General features: G+C 40.9%; 1 protein-coding gene across 1 annotated transcript; it reads right to left on the bottom strand.

Annotated features, from left to right (window-relative positions):
- Positions 1 to 177: 177 nt before the first annotated feature.
- On the bottom strand, positions 178 to 6,154 carry LOC129359907 (monocarboxylate transporter 9-like). The gene is made up of 6 exons (XM_055029863.1): positions 6,051 to 6,154; positions 5,667 to 5,924; positions 4,275 to 4,418; positions 2,958 to 3,053; positions 1,739 to 2,614; positions 178 to 1,621 (listed from the first exon to the last, which is right to left on the bottom strand). Exons 2-6 carry the CDS (start codon positions 5,863 to 5,865, stop codon positions 1,437 to 1,439), a joined length of 1,500 nt encoding a protein of 499 aa, XP_054885838.1. The 5' UTR covers positions 5,866 to 5,924; positions 6,051 to 6,154; the 3' UTR covers positions 178 to 1,436.
- Between the last annotated feature and the right edge of the window lie 6,090 nt (positions 6,155 to 12,244).

Raw genomic sequence — 12,244 nt, 5'->3', positions numbered from 1 at the left:
TGGCAAACTTGAAAATAGCTTTTTAGTGAGGTTCTCTGTCAACATTTGGGGTGTTTTGCCACACTACACTCTATTAAAATTGGGATGAGCCAAAGTAAAACGTGCTCTTTGGGTTGTAAGGTTTCTGACCCTAGAACTTAAAATATTATGATTTCGTAACAAATCAATACACAGTGCTACTAATCAAAATGTTTTTATTGGCACATTTTAAATATACAAAATAACTGAAAGGCAAACATAAATACTACATTAATAAAAAAAATTAAAAATGAAAGGCTACAATATACAGCTGAATAGCTACAGTACTTTAACAACACCCTCTATGAACAAAATAATGCTAAACATGAATGTCCCAGATTCACTCTCAGACCTGAAGCAGGAGCTACCAAAAACATCTCTAGTGGTTTACTTTACAGCATTCACAGAGTTCTAAAATCCTGTTACACTTCAAATCACAAGAACAAACTTGATCAAAATTTTTAACCGCTCCAAAGCCAGTTTTGTGCATATAAATGTCACAAGCACATAGGATTTTACAAACTATGGCTAACATAAAGATATAGCGGTGTATAGATGCAGACAAAGCAAACATTTAAACACAGTGATTCTGATATAAAGGACCAGATAGGTCGAACTGAATGTCTGTGCAGTCTTGTGATCAGGACATGCAACATGTTGCAAAATGTCATAAATACTGCGAGATCCCCCAGCTGTTTCTATGTGTTCTAGAATCATCTGTCTGAAACAACAGATACATAAAGTGTAAGTTGATGTAAAACATTAAAAACACGTTCCATGCATTTAAATATCAAAATCTCACAGCAAAGAAAGGCCTATGAATTGGTTCTACAGGCATTATGTGATGCCAGAGATTGGCTATCATGGCTGCTTTGGTAGCATTCAGAATGGAGAGCTTGTTTACTGAGACCAAAATACAGAATCAGATTTTACTTTAATAGGTATAAAAAAATGTTCCAACCAACATAGAGTAAATGATCCTATATTTAAAATGGGTGATTATAAATGCATTTTGACATGAAATGTTAGTGTATTTTTACACTTAGTGTTTTTCAAGATCTTTTCCTTGGTCTTATGGGTGGCCTGATGTCATATTTTCAAAGGTGCAGAGAAGATAAAGTAATAGCCTTCAGATAAAAAAGATACATTTTGGATTTTTACCAACATTGTTCTGTTAACCTCGTAAAATGAGGTAATAAGAAAAATATTCATAGCAGGCTTTAGAGTCGATACTTTAAACATATCAGTTGTAAATGAGTTGAACCTGAGAACCTGGCATTTTGAAATCTCACAACAGAAATACAGAAGAAACCCCAGCATGTTCAGAGAAAAAAAAAATCCTCCAAGGGCTTTTTCTTTTGGGGAGTTGGGGCATAGTTTGGAAACAGTCAGTGAGCAGCAGGTGCCATGATCTTCATTCAGGCTACTGAGGCAACTTTGTCACAGGTGCTGGTGTACTGGACTTCAGGTTTGTCGTTCTCAGAGGGCCTCCTGTTCCAGCAGGGAAGGCTGAATAGAAAAAGAATGCACGCCCCCAACAGAACGCAGCTGCCACTGAAGTAGAACGCCAAGTCGTACGACTGTGTCCAGTCGAAAAACCACCCTGAAAAGGGAAATGCAAAACACCATGATTAGAATAGTCAACAAAGCTTCAGACAAGCAACACATAAAACATGCTTGTGTATGGTGTTTAAAACATGGATAAAAACAAGCATCTTACCTACAACAGGAGGTCCAAGCATGATCCCAAATCCCCCAAAGAACATAAGGACACCATGGGCTTGTGTCAGTCTGTCTAAGCCAACAATCTTAGTGGTAATGTAAGACGTAAGGGACCAGTTTCCAGAGAAGAAACCAAGGATGGCTGTCAGGATTTGTAGTCCAACGTAACTTTTGGTGATGGGGATAAAAAGTAGTACCGAACCCGCCGCCAACATTGTGAAGGCATAGAGATAGACGCCGTTGATCCATTTGATGTCCACCAGGATGCCCAGCGCTAGTTTGCCTATGCAAGTGGCAATAGCGCCTATGGATACAAGAGGAATGACACTAACTTCTTCAATGAGTCCTTCACTCTGGGCAATGTCCTCTATAAAGAGGACAGGTGGAAATGCACCCAAGCTGAATAGGAAGATGGCAATGCAGAAGGCCACCATTTCTTGGTCCTGTAAGATTTCATACAATGAGTGCATGTACTTGGAGTAAGCCTTTTGCTTTTTCTTGATTGCTTTTACAATGGCAAGCCCAGTCAGGTGACCCTCTTTCTTTTCTGTTTGAACGGACAAGTCCTTAGCATCAATGGTGATAAGCAACTCCTTCACCATGAGAGGTTTCTCTGGAGTGGTTGTTGCAGAACCCACTGCGATCTTGAGGTTGTCGAATGGGGGCTTGACGAAGAGCTGTTCTTCTGTGTTTCGTTCGAGAGCGGCCTTTTGCTTGAGGTAGTACCCTGGCATATTCAAGGGCCTCATGAAACCAGAGCACGCCATGAGATTCAGTGCTATGGCTCCAATAATGAGCAAGCAGCCATCTAGGCCGTAGAGGACAATTAGCTCGTTTTGAGCAGAGGCATAGATGAATGCGCCCACACTTGTGCCTAAACGAGAGGAAAGGACAAAGATTTAGTACTGGTGTAAAATAAGACCAAAAATGTTGTAGTGTGTAAGAAAATAAAGGTGCACAGTCTTCCACACAGTTCTATCTTACAACCCTAAGGAGTCACAGTTCCTGACCTATGACCAAGGATGTTTTCATTCTCAGCCAGGCTAGATGTAGTTAACAGGTCAGTTCACCTGTTTTATTAATAGGCCTATCTGGCTTAACTACTACATATGTTTACCTGAGCTTTGTAAGGCTCCCAGCAGCTCATACATTAAAGAAGTGAGCATGGAGAACAGGAAGGCACCCAGAGATCTCAGGGGAGAGGTCGGCAGAAGTACCTGTGGTGACAATGCCCAGGGCAAGGCCGCGTCTCTTGTCAAAATACTGACAGGTGATTGTCAAGGTGGCTGCGTAGACAAGTCCACAACCCAGGCCTGGGAAATGAGAAAATATAAATGCATTAGCCTGGATGAAAAGGATAGCCTTTTCTGCACCTACAATTGTGTTTTGACTGTCCCATGTTGTAGAAACACATGTTTACTTCCAATAAGCGGTGTGCTTTAAAAAAAAAAAAATATATATATATATATATATATATATATATATACATGCAACATGATGACAAGTAAACAAGCTACGTGTGCTTGCGCAGCAACTGTCAGTTATCTGAGGGCATCTCTAAAAATAAATTGCTCTTTAACTATGCATAACCTTCCTGGTCAGTGCACCTTGCATGAAACGTAGCATGGGCGGTGAAAGGGTTCATCAGAATTAAGCACGCATGGACAGCCACTTAATATGCAGCAACAGCTGGTAGCTGATTCCATGCATAACCACCAGTCTGGGAACACAGGCAGTAAAAGCCCAAATGGGAATTTTGACTGAGTCATTAGTTCTTATTTTTCTGTCAACAGTGGTCAGTGATGGTCAAACAAATGGAGCCATGGTTAGCTCTATATCCTGTCATCCTTTCTGGTCCATTGATATTCATTAACTAGTAATTAAGGCTAAAGTCAGTCTCTGATGTTACATAAGAGTTTGACTCAACATGCACTCTTGCTTTTTTCCAGTGATTATACAATGTGTTATGAGATTGTTATAGGTTGGAAGGACACAAGGTAAATTTGCGCCCAGGAACAGAGCAACATAAACTACATATTCTATTTTTACTGGATAAGATCCAAACCGATAGTGCCCTCTAGACCCAGCAGCTCTTGAACCGTGAGATTTGGTCTGTGTTTGATTGGACTCAGCAAGTAAGTTTTGCTTCAAAAGGATACTACTCTAATGGAAAATGAGGAATACTTTAAAAATCAATCAGAAGATTTAGCAAATGACAAAGAAACAAAAATTACCAGGCCTGCATTGTAAATTGACTGTAAAAGTAACTCCAAACCAATATTAATTTGGGTTTGTCCACTTTAGTTTGCAAGTAAACAAACCAATAGCATTTTTTCCCCTCATTGATCAATTTACTTTTAGTAGTACTTCAAAAAGTGTAGAGCAAATGGATATGAATGTTTTATTTCATGATTTAATATTTATGTCCAAACACCTCAACCAGGAAGAGAGCAAACTCTGTAGAAATTCAAGTGAAGACTGACTAAAAAACAAAACAAAACAAAAATGTACAGGTAAAATATGTGAATCCTCACCAACAACAATTCCATAGGAAAATATGAGGAACTGGACGTTTGGAGCAAAGGCACTGAGCATCAGGCCGCCTGCCACCATAACACCACTGAAGACGGTAACAGGGCGTGCGCCGAAGTTGTCCACGCAGGCGCTGCAGATGGGACCTGAGGGGAAGACAGGGGAAGGAATGAAAAGGGAGAGAAAAAAAATAGAGTCAGAGGAAAATGGCAGTGTGATCTGAACTAAAAATATCAACCTAAGAAAGAGCAGAGAAGATATAAACTGCTGTGTCATGTCCTTCATAACAGCTTTCTGAGAAGAGCAATGCACTGCTGCCTCTTGCCACACACCTCAGATGTGTCATTAAACTGCAATTTTGTAGTTTTGATTGTCCTTTAGGCTGAAAATGAAAGGAAATCTTAACTTTCGGGCAACACCTCTACAGTAAGTCAATCTGCATGAAACCTAATAAACATTCTTTTTTCACTAATGGAAATACATCCGTGTCCTGAAGCCGGTGAACTCATGTATCATGCAAGCCATTCCTATTCTCATTGCTCTGAGATCCTTTCTTAAACACTACAGGAACTGCAGCACTATAGCTGCAGATGGTCGGGACACACGTCTGGGTCTTGCCCAGCCCTTAAGCCAGATCTGTCCAGTTCAAATCCCTCCACCCATCTCTCTCTCTTTTGAGACAGACAGCCAGAAGCCAGGCTGAAAGGTGAGCTGTACTCCAAATGGGAATACCAGATATCAGCGTTCCTGGAGAGTAGATAAACATCTGCAGTGTTGGCAAACTTTTCAGCGAGAATTTGTTTATTTTATTTATTTATTGATTTATTAGATTTTCAAGAACAGGAACAAATCCACGTGTTTCTCCCTTATCTGTGTCTTCCTCTGCGTCTCCTCTCCTCTTTCAGTGTCTCAGCAGTTGGCTCCAGGGCTAAATGATCCTCCTACGCTCACAGCAAGGATGACATGCACTCGCTTTGCTCTCTGGGAAAATCAATAATTGCAACTCTGCTCAGGGAGCCACAAAGTGCTCATAGTCATGATGCAACTTTGTCCATCTGTTGATTAATCGCCGTTATGAAAACTGGCTCCTTCAGACTTTGAGCAAACAGTGTGTTGCCTTTTTTATCACTGTGTGAGTGATTATGACTGGGAAGGAAAAGGTTGAAGACATGTGTAAGGGTGAAAGGGCTCTTCAAGAGTCACACTTTGTTAACCACTAACCACATTTAATATTATTATCCAAAACACAACATTCCTGCAAAGTATTGCTTATACTGATAGCAAGCAGCAGTTTGAAATCTAAAAGTCATAAGTTGAATTTGCTGACTTTGTATTAATCAACCAATTAATTAAGAAATAATACACAGGTTTATTTCATGTCTGCTGCTACTCACTGGCTATTAATCCCACTCCTGCCACCAGAGAGCCCACCCAGGCCGTCATGCCCTTGCTCTCCTGGTAGGTGTGCAGCCATTCGGGGTACAGGACCCCCACGGACTGGGGTGATCCGTAGGCCAGGAGCTGGGCCATGAAGGACGAAGCGACGATAGCCCAACCCCAGCCTCCATCCAGGACTTTGGTGGACGAAGTCATGGTGCCAATGTTACTGGGGGCCGATGGGATCTGTTACAGCTTTTACTGAGGAGAAATTCCTGGAAAAAAAGAAGAAGAAGAAAAAAATATATAGGCTATATGTTGTAAATTTTGTCTACATGAGTGTAAAATGCAGCACATTTTTTAAAGCATGACCTACAACATCTCCCTGACTGCGTACTTACTCCTAGCCTCGATGTAAGGAGGGCTGCTGCAACACCTGGCCTGGGCAGTTTGGTCACCTGTGTGAGGTCCTCTGCTGGATGTGACTGCAGCCTCCTCACAGCCAGCTGCCCTATTTGTTGGCTTTCTGTCTAACCACACCTTACAGGAGGAGGAGAATCCGGCCGATCTCCTCTGCCTGCCTCTGTGACCTGACTTTCCCATGATTCCTCTCTGATAGGAAATCAGTTACAGCACTTTCTGTAAATTATTTGGAGCCCGTCGCATCGTTGCGCTCCACTGCAGCATAATGGATCTTTGGGTGATAGATTCACCCGCTCGCAATGCAATGAAAATAGAAAAGTAGTTGATTTGGGTTGTTGTTGTTTGTTTTGTTTTGTATTTTCCCCACTGAAATTTGATGAAAATCAAGATACAATAAAAACTCGATATTCACCGAAAGCCCTAACATAATTCCTTTATTTAGTCATTTTTGCTAAATGACATTAAGGAGGGAAACAAAGCGGGTAAAATGTTCTCACAAACAAAAGTCGCACTCACCTCAGCATCTACAGCAGCAGACAAACAGCGCCTGCGGAGCTGCGCGCTCCACGGGAACTTTTCATGTACAAAAAAATTAATAAATCTCTACGACAAAAAATAATCAGAATGCTTCGCCTTATGACGAGCTCTATGTGTGCGTGAAGTGGGGACATCAACAGTGCACATTGTGCGCTGGCTCTTTTTTCTCTCTCTCTCTTTTCCTACTGCTTTGTAGCTGGTGACAAACCGGTTCAAAGCTGTTCTTGCTGGTCCAGCCGCAGCTCGAGCGCATGCAGCCTCGAGAGATGAGGAAGCGAGCGCCGCTTCCTCCCCGCGCGACTAAAAGCGCCGCGCGCAGCGCAGCGCCGCGCAGCACAGCGCACCGAGTTCCGGTGTCGCTCCGCAAAGATGCGTCGACTGCTTTCGTTTGTGGCTCTATTTTTCTACTTTTTTTTTTTCCTGTGTGTGTTTTCTTAAGCTTGAAACAATTACACATTAAAAAAAACAAAGACGAGCGCGATCACGCAAAAAACAAACAAAAAAAAAACAGGCAAAACCACACTGTTTTTTGTTTGTTTACCTGCAAAGTTCATTCAGCCACAGGAGTCAGTCTTCCTTCCCTTCTTTCTTTTTTCTTGCAAGAATTCACCTTTTTAAATTAACAAGAAAAGTTAGCGGCGACGACCCGCATGCTGCGTGGAGCTCAGAGTTGAGGAGTGCTTGTGAGTGGGCTCCTTCCCTCCACTCACATTGTGAACGCTGCCATGAGTCCAGTCTGAACCGGTTGATGGACCGTAACGACAGCACCGCGCAGCACCGGCGGGCAGCGCCCGGTGAGCCGCCTTCAGCGGGGAAAACCGCGGAAAAACGCCCGAATCTGCTTATCTTTCATCATTAATTCAATAGAGAGTGAAATGCTGAGAATACTGTGGAAGGATAAATGCGATTTAAGATTAGGCTGCAGCACGTGGGTCCACCATAAATAGCCGGATCAAGTGAGAAGCGACCATCTGACACCAGGAATAGTGTCAGATGATGCACTGATTAGAAGAAAGCTAAATGTCAGATACTTAGAAAGATAAGCAAACGCCTTACTGTGATTTACAAAACTCCATAACATTTTAGGATTTAAATTTGTTTTATTTTGTGAGATCAGCTCACCAAAACCAATAGTAATACAAAAGCAGCATTGAAAATTAGGGCTTGTATTTGCATTTAACCCCATGAGGTCATATGTTATAGAATCCCAATTTGCTACAATTACAGCTGCTACACATTTCAGGTTTTACTCTACCAGCTAAATTGCCTCGTATAATTGGCAAAATACCCTCAGACGGATTTGATGGAAATCGCCTATAAGTGTTCATTTTCAAGCTTGACACAGAGTCTCAACCGGATTTGCCTTTGGACTTTGACTGAGCCACTCCAAGACAGTATGTTTGTCAAACCAAACCATTCAATCGAATCTCTTGCTTTGTTTTTAGTGTCTTTGTCCCCCAGGGAAATTAAAGTAGGACCCAATCCTAAGTCTTTTACAGTTGTCGTCGGGTTTTCTTCATTGATTTCCCCTCTGAGCTCTAATCACCTTCCCACCAGGGGAAAAAAAACCCCTTTCCCACAGCATTACGCTTGGATGATCTGTTCACGGCGAATGTCAACAAAACACATTCAATGGGGTGAAAATACATTTTGCAGAGCATTGTGTCTTCTTGTTTCCTCCTCGCTGTTAAGGTGTGAGGTCAGGAGGAGCTGCACTTTGTCACTCTACGTTATAAAATTATGTCACCCAAAGCGATTGTCCCTGTTCTCAAAACACCCATCGTCAGACACAGTGCACAGCATTGTCAGCAGAACGCGCTGAAGAGAAGGGTTGTAAATAAAAGCGATGAGAATAAACAACCAGTCGAAACAAGAACATGGGAGGTAAAAAGCCATAAACAGGAGGACATCTTGGAGGGATGAATGGAGAGAAAAAGTGCAAGTGGGTTTCAAGATAAAGACTTTCCTGGATCTTTGATGCGTTTTCCCATAACTGAGGTCAACTGCCAAGAAGGGTGTTAGTGAAAAGGTTTAGCGTCCATAATCCCCATTTAATTGTACTTTATACTGGCATTTCACTGACAAGTGCCTCCAGACCAGTTTCAACTAGATATAGGGCACGTCAGGGACCTGGTGGAACAAATTCACGGGAGTTTTTAGAGTGGATTATTAAACGATTCTGGAATTAATGTCGGCTGTGAACTTCAATGGGGCATTAATCCTGACAGCTTATTGACCTGTGAGTTTTAGGTTTAAGGCCATGTAATATTTATGGTGGAAAGCTACATTTTGGTTACTTAGTCCATTTTTCAAAGTGTCCTAGTAATATCATTTTTTTTATTTTCATGGGAAAAAGAGGCAGACTGTCATATATTTTCTCTAGATTACTGCAGTTATTGTTTTTGTCATTAAAACAACTCCAGTTTGCAAACGTCAGTGTTTTTCCACATTAAGCATTGTATAGAATTAAAAGTTTTTTTTTGTACTGTGCATTTCATTTGCATTAAATAATCCTGGAAAAGTCCTTTTAGTCTTTTGTTAAGAAATAAATCTTAATTTCACAAGTCAGTGAAAAGATTTGTAATTGCAAAGCATCATCTGGCAAAAGATGCCTACATATTATGTGTAATTTGTTTTGACTCTGTGCTGTAAAAACTCATTTTGAACAAGAGGGCTCTGGTTGAGGATGATGGACAAAATTAAATAAGACTTTAAATTGAAAGAATTCAGAAAGCTGAATGACGATGTAGGACTACATTAATAGCTGGATATTAAAATATACACAAAAAAAATAGATAAAGGGAAGAAAGGTACTGTAAAATGCTCACTAGTGAACACAAACATGGATCATTTTGTTCTAATGATCCACGATCTACATTCCCATCATTTATTACATGGGCTGATGTAATATTTTGAGTACTTCTTTTTGCTTAGGACTTTCGTGAGACCTGAGAAGCAGCAGCATGCTGTTCTTTCTTGCGGGAGGTCGGACAGTTGAACGCACAAAGAGCGGCCCCCCCTGCGATCTGGATAAATGTCTCCAGTCCGGCAGCCTGGTTCCAGAGAGACGCAGGGGTCAAAAGGTGACTTCAGCACCCAACGTGGCCGCCGGAGCCTCCAGCCTAGATTCCTGCTTGGATTAGTTCAGGTTACAGAGATAACGCGGCAGCATAATAAGAAAACCCAGGACACGGAATACACTTTAACCTGCTTCACAACTCTCAGCAAGTCTTTAAAGAGGAAAACATAGTTATATCACACCAAGAGTGCAGAGTATGTTCTGCTTCTGCTGAACTTCAACCAGCAGTGTGTGTAAATGAGCTACATTTACCCGGACTAACTTAATGGAAGCCTAATGTGTCTCACTCTTGTACTCCCCCCCCCAACCCCCCGACACATGCTGTTATTTCACCCACATTACAAAGGTTTATGGTGTTTAATGATCCTGTGATGATTGATTTATAGAAACCACTCCTCCAGCGTCCAGCCGGTTAGAACCGGTTTAAATCTTGCCGACTACATGAAAGTTAGATGCTAGCACAGGGGGAATGTCTTCACCCAGCTGTACGGGAACATCACATGATTTGGTTATGCAACAATAGATACATATCACAGAGTAACTTGATTCCATATGTGTTTTTGTTTAGCAGTGCGGAAAGGAATGTCCCGCCCCTGGTCCTTGCAGGCAGCAGTTTGGTCCCCAAGGTAATAAGAGATTTGAATAAATCTGTTCAATTTGGGTCGACTGACATGTAGTCATTAGCGCTTTAGGGTGCCACGTGATTTCTGAAATCAAGGTCCAGCTTACTGATTACCATTTTAATTTCAAAAATTCAATCACAGGCATGTTTTCCACCTTTTTTCACTACATTGGTGAATTGTTTTTTTCCCCTCCAATAGTTCAATTCAACAAGTCCTGTTAGACTCCACTGGAACGAAGAAAGCTGTTTATTATTGCTAATTTTTTGGATTATGTAGCTAATGAAAAACCCCAAACTGTTTTCAAGCAATTGCAATGGTACACAAGACCAATAAAACATTTATTTTAAGACTGTTATGGCCCACACCATTGTGAGGAACACTGATTACTCAGCAGTAACTGACCTCCTTTATAAAGCAGTTAGGCCATAAGGACACTGCCAAAAAAAAAAAAAAAGAAGCTGTTTTTATTCTACTGAAGCCTATTAGTAGAATGTTAATTAGAAGGAATCAGTAGGGAAGACACAGGTGCACAAGCCAGAGAGAAAAAAAAATCCAATTTAAAGAGGATTGTTAGGCAAAGTTCTTTCAAAAAATTTGAGGGATGATTGACAAGATGCAGGCCACAGCTGGACTCTGTGCTGTAAGAACCACCAGAACATAAGATGCAAGTAATTAATTGAGTTAATCGACCTCGCAACCAGAGAAAATGTAACAAGTATTTCATCTGAGGTAAGGAGAACTGGACCGGAGCCCCTTGTTCCAAAGTCCTAGTTTTAAATTAAATTCTGCCTTTCAAGGTCCCAGAGTGGAGAACCACAGAATGCAAATGGCAAGTGACGGTTTGGGTCACTGCTGCTGTCGGTTCATTATTTTATCACGCTCTGCCTCAGTAGTCCTGTCTACCTGGTAAACATAAGAATACATAATGCTTCCTTCATTGACGAGCTTTACGAAGATGTTTTCCCATTTTCCAGCAGGACTTGGAACCTGATCACAAGTGCATATACTACAAGCATCTTTTTTCTTTTTGTAGGTCAACATTTTAGTTACACGCAATCTTTTTTTATTAGTGTTTTATAAGGAACTGAATTGCTGGTTTTAATAGCTATAAACTGTAATTATTTTATTCAGATCTTTAAATACAGAAAGAGAACATTTAGAGCAAGACCTTTGAGCAGATGTCTTGTCAAACATGTGAATCTTTGGGCTGTTTATGGTTTTATGAATGAGCATTAATAGCAAGCAAATTAAGGTGAGCTTCAAGAGAATTACTAATGTCAATTGCATTTATTTTTTTCCTATCCCTTCATTTTTGGACATAATCAAAAGAAATGTCAACATAGCAGCAGCGGCAAAAAAATAAAAAATAAAATGTTGACAAAGTCCAAGAAAGAAACCCGAGGGAAGATGTGTCCAAATGTATATTGAAACCAAACGCAATTTCAAGCTGTTGTTGAAAATCTGGATGCGTCAGAGACGTTTTGAGCCTTTTAAACTGAAGACTTTTTAAGACCTTGCAGGAATCCTGGCAGACCAGTTAAGATTTCAAGGAACAAAATTAGAAATTTACACACAACTTGCAAAGTAAAAGCTGTTTTAATGTTACCGAACCATAACGGCACTAGGGTCTAAAACGGACTCACCTGTCGTACAGCGCTGGACATTTACTGAGAATCCCCTCATCGGAAGCATTGTCTTTTGTACAGTATCACATTGGGCTTTTAGATGGTGCAGATTTATTTAAGGCACAAACATTCTCCATCAATTACTGTTAGAAGATATGATAACTTCCACAAAGAAACATTACAGGCAGGCTAAATACACAGTGATCTGATAAATATGTGCATAAAAATCAATGGATTTTTGCCTAGGAAAACTCATAACAGAAGGCTGCAAGTGGGTTGCTTTTTATACCCTCACAGGATTACAAACG

This window comes from Poeciliopsis prolifica, unplaced genomic scaffold, assembly GCF_027474105.1.
Source record: "Poeciliopsis prolifica strain line A6 unplaced genomic scaffold, Auburn_PproV2 SCAFFOLD005, whole genome shotgun sequence".
NCBI classification, from domain to species: domain Eukaryota; kingdom Metazoa; phylum Chordata; class Actinopteri; order Cyprinodontiformes; family Poeciliidae; genus Poeciliopsis; species Poeciliopsis prolifica.
The sequence above is the reverse complement of the archived record's forward strand: the minus strand, read 5'-3'. Positions and strand labels throughout refer to the sequence as shown.